The 19905-nt window shown below is 34.5% G+C and overlaps 1 protein-coding gene across 2 annotated transcripts in view; it reads left to right on the forward strand.

The window, feature by feature from the left end:
• Positions 1–16726, forward strand: part of Brinp3 (bone morphogenetic protein/retinoic acid inducible neural-specific 3) — a 401825-nt gene extending 385099 nt beyond the window's left edge. The window contains exon 8 of one of the 2 annotated variants that reach the window (XM_013021772.1): positions 15255–16638. In XM_013021772.1, coding sequence (XP_012877226.1) covers positions 15255–16371 — 1117 coding nt within the window. In that variant the 3' untranslated portion in view covers positions 16372–16638. Of the gene's footprint in view, positions 1–15254 lie in introns of both variants that reach the window. The other variant, XM_013021773.1, reaches the window with a different exon arrangement.
• The last annotated feature ends 3179 nt before the right edge of the window (positions 16727–19905 follow it).

The following is a 19905-nucleotide window of genomic DNA, read 5'->3' on the forward strand; positions in this document are numbered from 1 at the left end:
TCTCAAACTAGAATATCTTATAAATCTTTTTAAAACATAATAGAATTCCAAAATAGCTCTTTGATGTCTTGAGATACAGTGAAAGGAACAGTGAAACAGAAAGTATTCAGAGAACGACAAGAGAATAGATTGAAGTGATGGAGGGATTCCACACCCTAAAAGACCTTGTAAGTTGTTATCTTGAGAGAGTAGGACCACTACATTGTTACAGATAAACATATGACTTCTCTCTGAACCTTGTAAGGGAATAGTAAACAAGGTAAAACCATAGACATTCACTAAGTAGTAATGTATTATGATATTGATGCTGAGCAGATAGACTATATTCAAAATACTGAAACAGGACCATAAGCATTCACACAGTGAGATCAAAAGACGAAGTCTTAGGAGAGTATCACAGAGGCTCAATAGCTATTTGCATATGATGTTTATTGAAATGAACTCCAAAAATAGAAACAAGAATTTTTTTTTTATTTTACCTTTTGTGATTATGTTTTGTTTCTCCCTCCCCCTCCTTGTTGCTACTTTTGAGTTCTGTACATTATGTCTTATATGTCAGTCTGTTTGGGGGAGGAAGCTCAGAAATAGTAAGACAAAGGGTTAAATAATTTAGCAGTGATACTATGTGCTATCTTGAAAATGAAATATTCAACTTGGGGAAGAGAGGGCTTGGGAGGGAAAAATGGGAGAAAATCAGGAAAGAATTGACACTGTTAAAAAATAAGTATTCTCAGTACCTAACATATATAACTGTAACCCCTCTCTATACCTCCTTTACAATAAAAAATAAATTTTAAGAAAAATACTGGATTAAGATTCAAAAATACTTATAACTGATAGCTCAATTTTAATGACTAAAGATAGTAAAGTGAAGTTGACACTTTGAAGGGTAGATGAGAAATCAGTATGGTTTACCTCAGGTAGTGGTCTCCATAGTGAAAGAATTAACTGTGTCTTAAAATCATAGAACTAATCCAAATTAGAGGGGAAAAGAAGGTAAGATTCAAGGATTCGAGTGGATGTGAGGTATGCATTGCTTAGCTGAATTTGTGTGCTAATAGTCTTCATGAAGTCTTCATCTGAATGAGAATCTCTTAAGGGAAATGACCTATGTGGGTTTAAATTTAAAATTTATAGCTAGAACTCCAAGTTGGGTCTGATGAGCATAAAATAACTAAATGGGTGAGCATCAATATGAATAGACTTTGAATTTGGAATCAGATAGGAAAAATTGACCTTATAAACTCAACACATGCAACAATTTTACATCCATAACCAATAGCAAAAGCTGCAAGATAAACACTGAAGTGGTCCACAAATAAAGATGGAAATTTGGGGTTTGCATTGTACTCATGGACTTTTACAAGATATTAACAATTAAAATACAAGTGATATTCAAAACAATTAGATTATTAAAAGTAGTTTCATTCAGAGGGTTCTTTTCTCTGGAAGAATTCAGAAAGACAAATAATTTGATAATAGTTTTCTTTGAAATTTTATATACTTTTCCTTTTTTCACAATCAGAGCTCAAAATTTAAATGTAATTACTTAGAACATACAAAAGAAAAAATGAGCTTAGGAGAGCAAAGTATTTTAAAATATTAATATACTCATTTATGTATCTAACCACTCTGTACATCACCTTTATGATAAAATGAAATAAAAATATTATCTGGCAGCTAAGAGTAATTATTCATCTAATATTGAAATAAAGGGAAACTAGAGAATGTAATTAATTTTTATAAAATATTATATTGAGTGTGTATTAAATTGCTCGAAACCTAGACCTCAAAATCACCAAATATTACTGATAGAAAATGACTGAGTAATGGAGGAAAGAAACTTTTATTGACTTGCCTTTGTATAAATTAAAAAAAAGCCTATATAACTTAGAAACTGTCAACATATTACTTGTGCTGAGATAATTACCAAGATGTTTGTAATACTAAAGTCAAGCCAGGCCATTTATATAAAATGTTAAGGAGCAAGATACCTAGAATTGAATAAAAAAATAGAAATACATAGAGAAAATGCATATAAATAGTACTTTTAATGATTTATTCTAAAAAAATTAACAAAGAATATTTCATATCTAGAAGATAACATTATATTAAGGAAAAGTTCTAGGACTGCCATAAAAAAATGGAAGATTGAACTTAGTGTGTGATTGACTCAGAAACATCATGTATAAAACCATGGATGGCAATCACTATGAAGTTAGACTATGTACAATATGATTAGAAAGGTTTGTAGTTTACCTAGGGGGAGAAAATACATTCTCTTCTAATTATTCAACTCACTGGAGTGAGAAAATATGGCTATATGAGAAGAATTACTTATGTGTAAAATATTCATAGAGGCTTATTCCCATAATTCTAGCTACCCGGGATGCAGAGATTTGATTATCTTGATTCAAAGCCAGCCCAGGCAGAAAAGTCTGTGAGACTCTATCTCCAAAACCATCAAAAAGCTGGAAGTGGAGCTGTAGCTGTGGCCTTGCACAGAAGAGCTCAGGGACAGTGGCCATGCCTTGAGTTCAAGCTCTAGATTAAGAAAAATAAAAACAACAACAGCAACACAACACCCCATTGTGAAGACTGGGAGACCAAGTTGATAGGGGAAATTAATAATGATTGACTAATAGCATTTAAACATGAGAAAATTGTGATTATATATTTAAAGTGAGACTAATTTTACATAGTTTATTTAATTTGTGTTTTAGTCCCTCTACATTTAGTTGTTCATGTGGACATGGAGAAGCCAAGAATTAGAAGTTAATTAGGCCCAGACACTGGTGGCCCACGCCTATAATCCCAGCTACTCAGGAAGCTTGAGATCTGAAGATTGCGATTCAAAGCCAGCCCAAGCAAGAAAGTCCGAGAGACTCTTTATCTCCAATTAACCACCAGAAAACCAGAAGTGGCTCTGTGGCTCAAGTGGTAGATAGCTCACCTTGAACTGAAGAACTCAGGGACAGCACCCAAGCCCAGAGTTCAAGCCCCATGACCAGAAGAAAAAAGTTAATTAGTATTACAGTATTTTAAAGGGAAAGTATGTCTTGAATTGAATATACATTGTGACTTGGCTGTGGTAGCACAGACTCTTACCTCTGAGTTTTGGGTGGTGATGGGTAAGACAACAGGATCACACATTGGAGATTTGCCTAAGACACATACCAAAACTTTATCTGTAAGCAAACAAAAACACATGGAAAATGTATTATATGGATGAATAAAGATACCTAACATTGATAGGTGTTAATGAAAAGAGGAAAAAAAACATGTGTGGGTGGCAGATATTGTGGATGCTTAAAATTGTTGATCATGAGAACACCAGGGAATTTGAGAAACCAAGGTATTAGTCCTACTTAGAGTTTCTGAATGGATATAAAATTACCAGGAAAGAGAGAAGGAATAATGTTAATCAAAAATCAGATATCTGTTAAGATTCTACTTTTAAAAATATAAAATATTCTTGTGGGTAAATGTAAAAGTGAGATTCATTCCCAGTGCTTTGATCCTTATTCCAGAGATCTCACGCATCTATGGAGGAAGATTTTCAATATTTTGGAATTTTCCCCAAAATCTATACTAATTTCGGTCTAAAATCTGTTCAATCAGCAGTGCACACACCATGTGCATTATTTGTGACATGTGAGCATGGGACTAATGTGATTTCTGTCTTCCTCTTAACTGGCAAATACAAACATAAGAAAAGTGAGCCATCATTTTTTCTCCTTCCTTTTTCTCTTCTTCACTGAGAATTGTGTGAACCACCTTATATATGCACACACTAGAAACATAATGATAAGAACACTACAGATTCCAGACCTTGGGAAAAGAGCTATTAAAACATTAGGTCTTCTAAGAAGTACAAATTGCAATTTAGCACAGAGATGTTAATCTTCTTAGGTAATTTAGGAAACACCTTGTAGTGCAATTGTTCCAAATAAATTTAAAAATTAAGCAAACATGGTCAAAGAAGAATTGCTCAAAGGAGGAAACAGCACAAAGTAGCAATTAGTATAAAAGTGTAAAATTCTGAAGAGGTCTCATGTGTATGTTTCCTAGTTTAGAGAAAGTACAACAGTAGTTTCTTTTGCTTTATGTATGCACATATATATTGATGCTACTTTTGTCTGTATACACACATGCATTGCATGAATGTTCATTCATGCATACATCTACATGCATATATTCAATTCACTAAAAACCCATACAAACATATACACATATTTACATTCATACATGTAAATACACATCTATGGTACTGGGATTTGAAATCTAAGCCTTGTACTTACCCTTGCTTTCTTTCCCAGCTAGGGCTGTGCCATTTGAGCCATGAAAATAATGTTCATTGAATTATTTTATTTAGATAAACATGTCTCCTTGTCAGGATTCCCATGATTATATGAGCTAGGATTGAGGTGTTTTTTTTTTTTTTATTTCTCAATATTCTGTACCCATTACTGAATGCTTTCCACAAAGGAGCTTATGTATTCTTGTGATTCTCCAGAGCAAGTTTTGAACTACTATCTCAGGCATGTCTGAACTAATATCTCCTGAGAGCCTGTCGTTTTGTTCATCTTTCTGAATTACTGATATATGCTAATGAATTTTTTAAAAAAATGTGAAGAGAATGTACAGAGGGGTTACAGTTGCATAACTAAGGTAAAGAGTACATTTCTTTTTGAACAATATTGCCCCATCTCTCATTTTCTTCTGCTTCCCCTTCCCCTGACTATCCTCCCTACCAAGTTGTAAATTTTATTTTCAACTACTGTCTTTTGAGTATCGCTGTTGCATTGGTTTACCCTTTGTCCTTTCTCTTACCATTTCTGTGATTTCCCTTATCATCTCCAAATCAGAAACAAAACAAAACAAAAACAAAATACAAAGGGCACCCAAATCAAAAACAGTGATAGATAACAGGGGTTATGAATGTTATTTACAACTTCCGTTCTTGATCACAAACATTTGTAGGCATATATAATTATGAATAAATGAATATTCAGGAAATCATTTTAAGCAGAGGAAACAGTCCATTACAATACTTTAAAGTAGAATCATGAAGACATATGTGAGTGTAGCTGACACTGACTCACTGAAGAAGATGCAAATTATGTCCAAGAGATCAGAAGTGTGAGCAGAGCACTTACTTCAAGGTCTTCTGTGTCAACCTGAGGTCATCGATCACTTTCTGAGTAGGATAAGATGCCATTTTTCTTTTCTTATTGGTAAAAAAGAATGAGAGATAATTATCAGATTAAGTTATCTAAGTTAAATATGTGTTATCTGAAACTGTTACTACTACAATTTCATGAGTAACATGGTAGAAAATAGATGAGAAAACAAGTCAATTTAGATTTCCTTAATTTGAGGTCCTCGTGGAAATTCCTGATGAGGACAATTGGTCTGTAATATAATTTTTAGATCTCATGTGGGAGACCTTGTCTAGAAATGTTGTACAGGCTCTTGTATTGCACAAGGCGGCTGAAAGGGGACTCTAGATGAGGTCATATACAGAAGAACTTATAAAGTGGAAAGAAGGTGAAGATTAAAGACAGGTCACAGGAAGGAAGACAGCAGGGTCATTTAGATTGGTCTGTATATTAGCACCAGAATAGTACTTGGATCCATGGAATGACATCACTAACAATGCCTGTACTTCATCCCCTGAATAATTTTTGGAGAACATGAAATTTTCCATTTTCTAAATAAATATGTGCCCTATTCAAATTTAGCTAAACTATGTGACAATACAATGTCATGAAACTTCTTGCAGTCTAAACATCATTTTATGAAATCTAAAGATGAATAAAATAGATATCTGAGTCTTGATTGTTGTTATGACATGTGCATGTATCATTTTGCCAATATGTATATATTTTAATTATATGTATACATTTTAATAAATATAAATAATACTGCTAAGAACCTGATTCTAAATTTCTTATTCATTATATGATGCATAAATATTGGTCTTCCACTTCTAACATTTATTTACCATTCTATTAGTTGTAGTGACTAAATGAAAAACGTTGCCAATTTAACTTTTGTTTCTAATCTTGGGCCTTGAACTCAGAGCCTGGGTGCTGTCCCTGAGCCTCTTTGAGCTCAAGGCTAGTACTCTACTACTTGAACCACAGTTCCACTTGAAGCTTTTTCTGAGTAGCTTATTGGCAATAAGAATTTCACAGACATTCCTGACTTAGGCTGGCTTTGAAACATGACCCTCAGATCTCAGTGTCCTGAGTAGCTAGGATTATAGGCTTAAGCCATTGTTGCCCAAAATCAATTTAACATTTTTATTAAAGGAAGTATTATGTTTTGTATTATGTTTTATACATTTTTGCTTTTTATGTTTTGTTTGCTATTTTACTGAGTGGGGTTTAAACTCAGGGTCTTGTGCACACTTGGCTTACTTGTTCTGATGGTGCTCTACTACTCAATCCATTACTGTCACACATACTTAGAATATCCATTAATATAGACAGCATTCTTAATGCTAAAAAATTTAGTTTTTCCTCTTCTTGTACTTCATATAAATGGTATCACACTAACCTTCACCTATATTGTCATTTTTGTCATTAATGCATTTATTTTCATTGCAGAATATATCTTTTAAAAATGAAATGCAATGGCTCCTTTATAAACTGTACTTGTTTTAACACATTAAATTGTATTGATTCTCTTTTCCAGTTTGGATCCTTAACACATAGATGTTGAAAGTCTTTATAATAAGAGATTTGGAACACATTTTATTGATTCTGGTACTTTGTGAAAGTAAAATAATGATGTATACCCAAGTATATGTTGCCTGCATAATGGATGAGAAATTGGAATGAATCCATATTAATTACCTAAAACAAAACCTAGGATACTACAACAGCACATCAGAGATGCCTGAAACATCAGTTTTGGAAAACAATTGCATTTTTATTAATATTCCTCAATTATATGGCCATCTTTTAGCAGTCTGAATGATCACACTGTAATTCTTTTAAGTGTTATCATAATATTTAACATGATTTTGAGCAGGATATTTACCATAGGTAAGATATGGAACCAACCCAGATGCCCCTCAGTAGATGAATGGATCAAGAAAATGCAGTTTATATACACAATGGAATTCTATGTCTCCATCAGAAAGAATGATATTGCCCCATTTGTAATGAAATGGAAAGACTTGGAAAAAATTATATTAAGTGAAGTAAGCCAGTCCCAAAGAAACATAGGTCCTATGGTTTCCCTTATTTGCAATAACTAGTATATGTCTGAGACAAGCAGAAACGATCAGATAAGTTGATGTTAGGCAAAATGAAGCCCAAGATAAGGACTCAAATTTTTTTTCTTGCTATTGTTTCTAACATATTTATAAGATGATTTCCTTGTTGCTTTGTATGTCCCTCCCTCATGGTATAACCCCTGCCTTCACTGAATTTGATGTATAATTTAGGGAGAGGAAGGTCAAAAACAAATTGTTTAAATAAGGATACAGGTGGACCTATTGCAACAGTGAGATGTACAAGACGTTATGTCGAAAAACAAACTTTACAACTTTGGCACAGGGGTGGGAGGTTGCCAGGGGGAAGGGAGATGGGAAGGGACGGTAGGGGAAACAAAGGAGGAGGCAACAATGCTTGATAAGAAAGGTACTCATTACCTGCTCATATAATTGTAATCCCTCTGTATGGTATTTTCACAATAAAAAAAAAACAAACAAAACATGACTTTGTGGAAAAACATATTTGGATAAAAATGAGAGGTCAATCCAAATTAGAAATTATTTTATTGTATTTTTGCATATAATAAGTCATTTTATTTCATTCTGTGAAATCTATTTTCTCACTCTGGTCTGTTTCTTTGATATTTTATGTCATAAATAGAGAAAAAGTATGTGTTGATTTTTTAAAATGTTATTTATTGTAAAGATGCTGTACAGAGGGGTTAAAGTTACATGACTAAGGTAATGAGTACATTTCTTGTAAGAATTATTACTCCCTCCTTTGTTTTTTTCCCTACTAACCCTTCTCTCTCTCACTTCCCAAGTTCCAACATAATGTTTGTGAGTATCATTGTTGTAATGGGTAATCCTGTGTCTTGTATCAGCATTTTTTTATTCACTTTCCCCCCCCAAAATCATATAAATGTATATACAAGATGCAGGGTACCAAAATCAAATACAGTGACAACAGGGGATATACCATAGGTGGAAGAACATACAAAAGAAACAAAAAAATCACATAGCACATTAAAAACAACAACAAAAGAAACCTCTTATGTCCATATCTTGGGATTCATTCATGTTATATGGTCATATAAAGATAGCTTTTGAGCTTTTCTGCTCATCTGCTAAGATTATTGCAAATGAGGGAAAATATGGGACCTATATTTCTTTGGGTCTGGCTTACTACACTTAATATGATTTCTTCCAAGTCTTTCCATTTCCTAACAAATGAAGCAGTGTCATTCTTTCTGATGGAAGTACACAATTCCTCTCTCTCTCTCTCTCTCTCTTCTTCTTCTTCTTCTTCTTCTTCTTCTTCTTCTTCTTCTTCTCTGTCTCTATCTACAGATATATATATATATATATATATATCACATTTCCTTAATCTGTAACACATGTTTTTTCTTGATACATTCATCTACTGAGGGGCATCTAGGTTGGTTCCATATGTTAGCTATAGTGAATAATGCTGTGATAAACATAGTTGTGCTGGTAGCTTTACTATTGCCTTATTTGTGATCATTTGGGTAAATGCCCAGAAGTGGTGTTACTGGGTCATAAGGGAGCTCTAGATTTAGTCTTTTGAGGAACCTCCATAGTGTTTTTTAGTTATATTCAATAGTCAAATGCACCATCAAAGTAAAATACAAAAGCCTTGGAGTTGGGATGTAGCTCAGGGGCAAGGTGCTTGTCTAGCAAGTGCAATATCCTTTATTCAATCACCAGTACCAAAAAAGAAAAGAAAAACAAAAATGACTTGGCAGTCCATAAGTGAGATAATATTTAAGTCTCTATATTTGGTTAAATGAGTTAGCAAATTATCTGACGTGTGTTTTTTATAAGAAGTTGTGAACAAAGTGTACTTTCTGCTATTGCATCAACCAGCTTATGATATTGTTGGTTTACAACTCATGTCTTTATCTATAGGCTGAGGTAAGAAGCATCCATTTATCAGTGAAAAAGTAGAGTTATGGGACAGAATGAAATAGTTCTTGCAATAATGCATAGCACTTGAGAAAAAGTTCAATTAAATTTTCCCTTGTTCATGTTGTCTTCAAACTATAATCAATACCTTGAACTGCTCACCACACTTACTCATATAATATTGCAAATCAACAGTATAAAAAGACACTGAATGCAGATTCATAAATTTAAAGCACCTCTGTTTCCTTATACACCCCACCCCGGCCCCCTCGTGTGTGTGTGTGTGTGTGTGTGTGTGTGTGTGTGTGTGTGTGTGTGCTTCCTTGGGAAATTCTCAGAAATTACACTTTCAAATTTCTTGAAAGTGCGATTTTCTTTCTCAGAGTGTGAAATCATCTCCAAGAGTGTAACTATCGAGTGTCAAGAGTGTGGACATGAGTCCCCAAGAGCAACTGAACCAGGGATGAAATGGCCTCAGCAGACCAGGGAGAGTGACAGGGTATTACTTGGTTTTATCTGTCTGTGCCTGAGCTAATAATCAGCTTACGATTGTCTAAATGGCTCTGGGTGGTTAATCCCTAAAGTTTATATTTAGTTTAAAGTAATAAGGTCTCAGAAGAACAAATCTATGAAAGCTCAAATGAAATAGCCTACCCAAAAGAATAATCCTAAACTTCAAAAAGACATTGAAATTATATTGTTTAGGTTTTAAAATGCAGTTCCACCTCTCTTAGATTTGGAAAGCAATAAAGGATTAGAAAGTGGGAATAGGGGACCTTGGAAATAAGGTTATTTGTGCTCAGAAAGTATTTAAGCACAGGAGGAGGTAATTTTTGTTTGTATCACTATGTGTCAGATCGCTTAGTATATAGAATACATGTTATAAAATTGAGGGGGGGTGTTTTTGGGAGGAGGAACTTTTGAAGGTTTCCATACTACCACAAGGATATCATATGATCATATGTGTTCTTTTGTACCCAGTCCATTTTGATGCAAATGAAACATAGGAGCACAGAGAATATCATGAATGAATGCATAAATTTTTAAAGATAAAATATAATATTTCTTCTAGGGAAATAGCCAGTTAAGATAAAGAAAATGAACACTGATTCTTGGTTTCCTATAGTGATTTAAAAAAATGATAAGAATACTAACAGATTATATTAGGAATAAAAATATACATTTTTTTCTTTTTATTTTGTGCATGGGTACCCTTAATACATTCTACCTAAGAATTGTGCTTTAGTTAATAAAAGACCTACTAAGTGTTTTATTTTAATTTTTCCAACAAGGTAAATTAATAAAGTTCTAAAGCTGGCCATTTGGCTCTCTAGAAAAAGCCTTATGTCAATTATTTTTCTCTAGCATTTAAACATTACACCATAAGTTAAAGAATATTTTATATGTTTATATCTGATGTTTTCCTGATGTAGCAGTAAGTCATTAGTTAAGTATTTTTTTTGTATATTCTTATGGAATGAAACACCCAATACACATTTCCAAATATAATATTTTTATTAGTCTTTATTCTAATGTTCAATAGATATGTTGCTTAGATGGTAAAACTTACAGGGGATTTTCATCTATTAAAATGAAGTTAAACACATTAGGTTTCTCTGAGGAATTTGTTTTGAAAAGGAATATAAAGTGGTTGTTCTATAACATCAGATGTGTACTGAATTCTTGGGTAATAATAGAATATATTAGGCTGTGCTTTGATGTTTGGTTTATGCTTGTATGTATGCTGAATGTTTCTGTAGTACATTTTGAAATTGTTAGCAGGCATAGAGCTCTCAATATGTATAAATTAAAAAAAAATAGTAGTCACAGGGCTCCTAAGACATATAAATTCAAATCTGGATTCTGCTTGTCCTTTTTAACAGTTCCTCAAGTTTGCTAAGCAGGTACTCTCACTACTGAGCTATTCCTCCAGCTGCCAGGAGATCAGGAATGGTGATGTTTATATCAGCTGCCATTTGGGTATAGTTTGGCTTCCCCTCAAGAGCTTTGTGTTGAAAGCATGTTCCCCAGGATAATGCAAAATGATGTGGGGTCTCATTCGAGGTATTGAGGTTTTGCAGTTATACCCTTAGAAGGTATTGAGTAAATTTCTTGATGGATATTACCTAGTTTTCTCAAGAATTTTGTTTGAGGGCTCTTATCAGGGTCTGGATTAGCAGGTCTAAGAACTCAATAAGCATCTTTGCATATTCAAGTTACCCTGTGCAAAGCATTTGGCTATAGTGGCAATAAGCTAACATAAAATGTGTTACATTATTTTTTAATCTGTCAACAGGTCAAAAAGTCACAGACAAAAACATCAAGACTAAGAAATATAATCTGTTCCCCTGTGTCATGCAGAATTAAACATGGGAACTAGTTGTCTGAAGTTTAAAGGTTTCACTAAAAGTAAAGGGAGATAAACACTTGTTTCAGTTCTCTTGCATGCATATCATAAAGTCTAGTGCTCTTCTGACACTGCCATGACATGCAGCAAATATCTTAAATCCATAGAGAATTGTACAAGTGAAGCCTTGAATAAATACTCCTCAAAGCTAAAAGAGGGGAGCTAAAAGAGGAGAGAGAGAGAGGAAGAGAGAGGGGGTTATGTAAGAAGGAGGGTAAGCAGAAGGGAAGGAGACAAGTAGTGAAGAGAGAAAATAATAAAACAGTAATACAAATAAAGAACAAGCAGAGGTACTCACATGTTGCTACTTAAAGGTTCATTATTGTTATCACACACTCTCTGGGAAGAATACTGCAAAAAAATCAGAAAATGGATCTTAAAAGTATATGGAAAAATTCAAAATAGGTGGTAAATTTGACACATTTTGTCCTATAAATCAAAATACTACATATCTGTTTATTTAAGCACTTTTAGCTTTAATTATTTTATTTTTAGTACTGGTACTGGAGCTTGGACTCAGGGTCTTGTGCACCCCTCAACTTGCTTAATCATGGCTCTATCACTCAATCCATGCCTTTAGTTTGATATTTTTCTGGTTGATTGGGACACAGAGTAGAATGAACGTTTCTTCCCTGGTTGGCTTTGAACCTCAGCCCTTCAAGTCTCAGCCTCAGGAGTAACTAAGATAACAGGCATGAGCCACTGGAGTCTGGCCCTTGTTTATTTATAATGGACCAGATTTATAAGCAACATAAATCTGTTTGTGGGCACCTATTTCTGGAGGCTGACAAGTACATGGTCCCAGGGTATCATGCTATCTCCAAGATGGGAGAGTGCAAGACAGGGAAAAAACTGTACCTACCCTTTGATAATTAAATTCATTTGTTTGGGACAGCTCTGCTCCTATAGCCCAACAACTTCAGCATTACTTCACTGAAGACAATGATTCTAATGGAAGAACTTGGGAAAGGAATATTCAAACTAGTTGTAAATCTACCAGGCATAGTATTTTAGTGTTTCGAGCGTGAGAAATAATGACATAAATGTTTTATGATCTGATTGGGATTGCTGTCCTTCTTCTGGGTTTAAAAGACACCATCGTACTTAGGAAAACGGATTTTTAAAAGCTTTTGGGGGCTGGGAAGGTGGCTCAGTGGTAGAGTGTTTGCTTTGCATGCATTAAGCCCTGGCTTTGATTTCTCAGCACCACATAAGCAGAAAAAGCCAGAAGTGGTGCTATGGCTCAAGTGGTAGAGTGCTAGCCTTGAGCTGAAGGGACAGCACTGAAGAGCTGAGGGATGATGCTCAGGCCCAGAGTTCAGGTCCCACAACCAAAAAAACAAAAAAAAGTTCTTGGATTAAATTTGTAAATACATGTGTTGTATAACTCCACAGTACAGGACTTCTTACCTGTATTCAGTATGTAAACTGAAGTTTCACCTACAAGTACACTTATGGAAAACACTTTGTTCAATATTTAATAAGAAGTGCATGCAACCTACTAAACAATCAAAAGTAGCAATGAAAAACAGGGAAATCTGGCCAGCTGATAGTCTATTTCATGAGAGGTGAATATAAAGAAGATACTAGCATGCGACGTTAAGTGATAAAAGATATTTTACAGAAAAAAATAATGAGAATACAGAGACACTTATTTTGGCTGTGAATCCAAGGAAGAGTTTAATTTAAAAATGTTTTAAGCTGAGTAGATGGTGCCTGTCATCCTGACTTCTCAGAAGGCAAAGATTGGGAGGGTCGTTCCTCAATTCCAGAGGACAAAAACTCTTGTATGTTCCTATCTAAACCAATACCTGTTCATAGTGGTACCTGCCTATCAACTAAGCTATGAAGGAATGTATAAATAGTACGATTGTTATCCAGGCCATTCCAGGCCTAAATAATCAGAACCAATTTGACTGAGTAATGTCTGAAGAAATATATCACTTGCCTATGAAATAATAAGCCTAGAGTTCAAACTTCAGTACTAATAACAACCAAGTATAAACTTTGTCAAAGGACAATGGAACAAGGACAAGGACTGATACTGTACATAAACAGTTGTGCATATCTTGGGTTATACAGACAATTCAAGCAAATCACTATCCACAGTATTCTTCACAAATATTCCAAATTCACTAAATAGTAACATCAAAATTCATAAGAATACTAAAAATACATTGTAACTTTTGAGTGTCTAAACTGATACTTTAGAAGTAGGCATATAAATGCCTACAAGTAGAACTGTGTTCAATTTTCCCAAAAAACTCAACATAAAATGGATTACTTCTCCCATTTTCTACAAGACAACCTTAGGCTGTACAGTCCATGGAATTGTTCAATTGTTCATCGAGATAGTGTAAAATCAACTTGAAAAAGACAGTATTACCTGATAACATGGCTACCATAGTTCACTCACTATTATGATGAAACACTCAATAAGTCAAAGACTTTGATTTATTTAAAAAACAAAACCAGAAGCATGCAATGCATCATGATCAGCCTGATAAGAAAAGTTGTTGGCATTGAAAATCAAAAATATTAAACGAATACTTTAAACTCTTATTAAAGTAACTTTGAGGTTTAAGGAGATAACTTTCAACTACTTTCTTGGACAGCTTGTAAGGATAAAATTTAGCTATGTTTTCATATTTTCAATCCACAGTGTATACATGTTCTTTAGATGTTGGTGAAACCGGGGTACCTAATTAGATTGAGTTAACAGTTTAGAGTTGTTCACTTTTCATTTTTAGTTTATATTAAGGCTTCCTGCAACACTAGCACTTTATGTAACTATGAATGAATGAATGGTTCTAATTCTGCCATAGTCTGGGATAAAGCAACTTTTGCTTCTGATGTTATTATTTCAAAATAACTGACTTAATTTTCCTGGCATTCAGCTTCCAAGAGCACTGAGATGGCTTAGAAGCTTTTCAGAAGGAACTGTATGCTTAGAAATGCCTATTTTTTATTTTGTTTCATTTTTGATTGTGCTTTTACTGGGGCACTCTTGCTTGGCTTTCCTATTCCCAACCGATATTATTACCATTGAAACCATGCTTCGAATTCAGCATCTGTTTGCTATTTAGATGTGGAGTCTAGCAGAATTTTCCGTCTAGGTTGGCATTAAAAAAATTATCCTCGGGCTGGGAAGGTGGCTCAGTGGTAGAGCGCTTGCTTTGCATGCTCGAGGCCCTGGGTTCGATTCCTCAGCACCACAAAAAAAAAGCGGGAAGTGGTGCTGTGGCTCAAGTGGTAGAGTGCTAGACTTGAGCTGAAGAGCTGAGGGACAGCGTCCAGGCCCAGAGTTCAGGCCCCAAGACCGGACCAAAAAAAAAAAAAAAATTATCCTCACTCCTCAGCTCCTTAATAACTAGGATTACAGGTGTGAGCCACGAGTGCATGACTAAGTATTTCTAACTTGGGCAAAAATATACGAATGTACATACATGAGTATGTATGCGTGCACACATGAATATATATGAATATGTTTATAGATATTAATATATACCTATATATGTACATACATGTGTCTATAATATACAAATGGATTTTTTTAATTTCGTAAACTACTAGCTGGAAATGACCTACAAAAGTTACAGCAATGCTTCCAGAGCCAAGTTTGACTTTATGACAGTACATGCACGAACCCAAAGTCTTTGTATTCATGTGGTTCGTTTTGTTTTTTATTTCTAGAACCTCCACCTACTGGCTCACTCGTATCCAGTCTTTTCTTTACTGCAATGAGAATGGCCTCCTGGGCAGCTTTTCAGAAGAAACGCATTCATGCACCTGTCCAAACGACCAGGTGGTCTGCACCTCCTTCCTACCCTGCACGGTGGGCGACGCCTCTGCCTGTCTGACCTGCGCCCCGGACAACCGCACCCGCTGTGGCACCTGTAACACAGGCTACATGCTGAGCCAGGGCCTCTGCAAGCCCGAAGTGGCCGAGTCCACCGACCACTACATCGGCTTTGAGACTGACCTGCAAGACCTCGAGATGAAATATCTGCTGCAGAAAGCCGACAGGCGAATAGAAGTGCATGCCATTTTCATCAGCAACGACATGCGTCTCAACAGCTGGTTTGACCCCTCTTGGCGTAAGAGGATGCTTCTCACCCTGAAGAGTAACAAGTACAAGTCAAGCCTGGTCCATATGATTCTGGGTCTCTCCTTACAGATTTGCTTGACTAAAAACAGCACGTTGGAGCCCGTGTTGGCTGTGTATGTCAATCCCTTCGGTGGCAGCCACTCGGAGAGCTGGTTTATGCCTGTGAATGAAAACAGCTTTCCAGACTGGGAGCGGACTAAATTGGACCTCCCTCTGCAGTGCTATAACTGGACACTTACCTTGGGCAACAAATGGAAGACATTTTTTGAGACAGTCCATATCTACCTGAGGAGTCGCATCAAGTCCAGTGGTCCGAATGGCAACGAGAGCGTGTACTATGAACCTCTGGAGTTTATTGACCCTTCTCGGAACCTGGGCTACATGAAAATCAACAACATTCAAGTGTTTGGTTACAGCATGCACTTTGACCCGGAAGCAATTCGGGACCTGATCTTGCAGCTGGACTACCCCTACACTCAGGGATCCCAGGACTCAGCGCTTTTGCAGCTCCTAGAGATAAGAGACCGTGTAAATAAACTCTCCCCACCTGGTCAGCGTCTTCTAGATCTTTTCTCTTGCTTGCTTCGTCATAGACTCAAGCTGTCTACTAGTGAAGTGGTGAGGATCCAATCTGCTCTGCAGGCGTTTAATGCCAAATTGCCAAACACAGTGGACTATGACACGACCAAATTATGTAGTTAACCATAAATGTCAAGCACAACCCAAAACCTTGAAGGAGTTTTTAACAGTGCTTTTGTGGAACAGTTTATGTTTGGAAGAGTAAATTTAAATTGTCTTTTCAATATCTGTCTTATATCAGTCAAATTAACATTGGATGGCAATTTACACACATGAACTTTGCTGACAATGAATATATTATACCGCAGTTTTGGTTTATGAATGAAATAAATACTGACACCAGTCTAGAAGACATTCTACTTTTTACAATAAATTTCATTTGTAATTTTATATGTTCCGTGGCAATGCTTTTGTGCATTACATCCTCTAGAGGGAACATAAGAAGATACCAATAAAATTTTGTAGCTGAACAGTTATTAAAAAGAAATGCTGTGGGATTCCTTCTTTCCTCCCCCCACCCCTTGTGAAATGAGTTATTTTTTGATATAGTTTGTTGGAACTTGGGGAAATTTTCCCAAGTGTTTATAATGGAAACTTTTGAAGATGTATTTCAATTAGCTTCAGTGGGAAAAGAAAAGGAAAGGAAAAAAACAAACAGCAAGGTATTAGGTAGAATGCTTAGTATTCAGTTCCTTTTTGTTTTAATAGTTAATAGAATGATGACACAGGTGTGTTTATCACAAACATTTGAAAACCAATAAAAGAGAAATCATCATTATTAAAATAGTCAAGTAAATTTAGTGTTGAGCAAATATCAGCACATTTCAACAAACATACAGAAAAAAATCCCTGATTATAAGGCATATAATAGAGAAAGCAAACCTTTAATTTCCTTAGCAACTTGCTTTGTCATTCTCTTTCTACTTCCTAATAACTAATTATCAACATAGTAGGCACAATCATTTTCATTTCAATTTCTGAAAGCTATATATTCTAGTCTTTTATGTCAATGAAATGACATTTCTAGAACTATTAACAAATTATAATGCAAATAGAATGAAATAAATGCTCAAATCACTAGTTCACTATTTTTTCTTAATTCCAGCTACTATGACAATAGACCTTTTGAAGAGAAATTTCTGTGACTACAAAACTAATCTTAGTAAAAATTTTGGTTTGAAAGCTACATTAATTTGCACATTCCCATGAGATAATGTTAGATTTATTATGCCACCTTTGTTCTAAAACTTACATGATACTTTGTTGTGGGCATATGACTACATCTGTAAAAATTGCTTATGCTGCTTATAAGTCAGATATTATCTCGTTAGTTTGTAAGTATTTTCTATTATTATTATCTAACCAAATAAACAGTACAGGCTAGATTCCTTGTTGTCATTCACCTCACAGAGAAAACAGCCAATAACATGGATGAAAAGAAAACATGACAATTCACAAGAATATTATACAGATATTACAGCTTTTTGGAATAGTTACAATTTCAAGAAAACAAATAAGAACAAGTAGACAGATTGAAAAGCAAATATTTGTCCAAATTTTCAAAATTTTGATCCTTTGACCTAATGTCTAGGTTGCTGAATTTCCTATTGTTTAGTTCTTTGATTTTGTTAAACTAACCTTGTGCTGTGGCAAGCAACTAAATAGAAAATACAGACAAATATTAATGTATCATATTATAGCAAGTATACACATTTAATAGTGACAATAACACTACGTTATAGATTTTTATTCATATTTCTTGGGAGATAAACTGAAAGATCAGTGTAGTTCATCAGATTCTCTAAAACCACAAAAGATGTTGAAAGACTAAGGATCAATATAGAATTTGCTGAAATGAGTCTGTTCCATATTTGTTGTTTGCTGTACTTCAACTGAGCTGCTATATTTCTTATATCCAAAGGCTTATGGGTAAAAAAAAACTTTATAGTTTGATATCTAAATCACCCAGCATTGTAAAACACTTAAATCAATGGTATAACTAAAAAAAAACTAAGTAAAATCAGCATCTATCATCTACGGTCAATCATCCATGGAATGGAAATCATATCAAATACAGATAATACATTTCAAATGATATTTTCTGGAAAAGCCAAAATTTGGTCCAGAACCTTTTCCAGAATAATATTAGAGGCCAAGCTGCTTCAAGTTTCTGACACCTGGAAATGATTTTTAACAATATTCATGAGTACCAAGGGAATTGGAAAAAAATATGATTTACTATTCTTAGAAATTGGCTGCAATGCACAATTCACTTGTCTTGGAAAAAGCTATGGGGAAGAAGATCCTACTATGGTAAGAAAATTATTAAACAGGATTTAATCCTCTTATCTCTATTCAGGGTTTATTTTCTATGGAATAAAAATTATGATAGCCCCAATTCTCTGGATAGCATTCACCAATGAATCCATTCTGTCTCTGAAGACAGTTTTTCCTGAATGTAGAAGAGAAATGTAAACATTGTTCCATGAATGTTGTGTCTAAGACAACATTAATATAATATTACATAAACACACCAAACATACCCTGAAGTAAAACAAAAAAGTGCAGATGTATTTCAAAGTTTTTATTTCTTACCTGTTACAGGCTGTCCCTTGCGGAGTAGACAATTAATAAAAATAGATCAATGCAATATGTGTTTGCTTATACATGGGGACAATGTATCTACAAACGTTTATTTTTTCTGGAACTGGCATTCTTCAAATATGTTTTACTTATTTTTGTCTTAAGAATTTTAACAAAATGTACTTTTAAAATCACTTAAAGCAAACATATTTACACATGCATACATTTTTGAGTAGAGAATTCAGTTCCTCTTGGATATGGACCTTAAAGATTCCAATAAAATATGACACTGGAAATTAAAAGAAATAGGAACACATTTTTCTCTGGGAAGATGTTATATCATTGAGTTAATATGATTATACAGTTCTGACTTTTCTTGATTCCCATTCTCTGGAATTTTAAGTTTACCTTTCACAGTTAAATTGGTAACCTAATAATGAAAGCACCTTAAAATTTGCTAAAATTTCTGTTTATCATTCTGTATTCCAATAATGCAGGATGATTCATTTTCTCTACATTCTGTTTATATGACTCTTGTCATAATATGAAAAGTTCCCTAGAGAAGGTTTGACATGTACATTCCTGTAACACTATAGATCCATTTTCTTCCATTCAGAGCTTTTTTTGTCTTTAATTATATGTTTTTATATGTTCTTAATAATATTAACCTCCATGCCCGAACTATTATGTGCAATTGGGGCTTGCTAACTTCTTTCCTGGACTAGCTTCATCCCTATCTACAAGTAGCTGGGATTACAGGCATCTACCATCATTCCTGGCCCTTAAAAGATAAAGATTAAAGATTTTAAGAGGTAAATATATTCATTACATTCACTATTAACAAATTATTTTAAAAGGTTACATATGTAGTTCTTCTAAGTTAACATGGCAACTGAAAGTAGAACATTTAACACATTCTGTACAGAAATTGTGATAGAGTCTCACTCTCAGTTGGTCTCTAAATCGGTTATTTGAATACTAATTTTACAGAAGTTGACTTTTCCTCCAGTAACAGTCTTCCAATTTAACACATTTTGTAGGACTCTTCAAAAGTAAAGTCCAAGAACTGAATTT

The sequence above is a fragment of the Dipodomys ordii genome, unplaced genomic scaffold (genome assembly GCF_000151885.1).
Source record: "Dipodomys ordii isolate 6190 unplaced genomic scaffold, Dord_2.0 Scaffold57, whole genome shotgun sequence".
NCBI lineage: Eukaryota > Metazoa > Chordata > Mammalia > Rodentia > Heteromyidae > Dipodomys > Dipodomys ordii.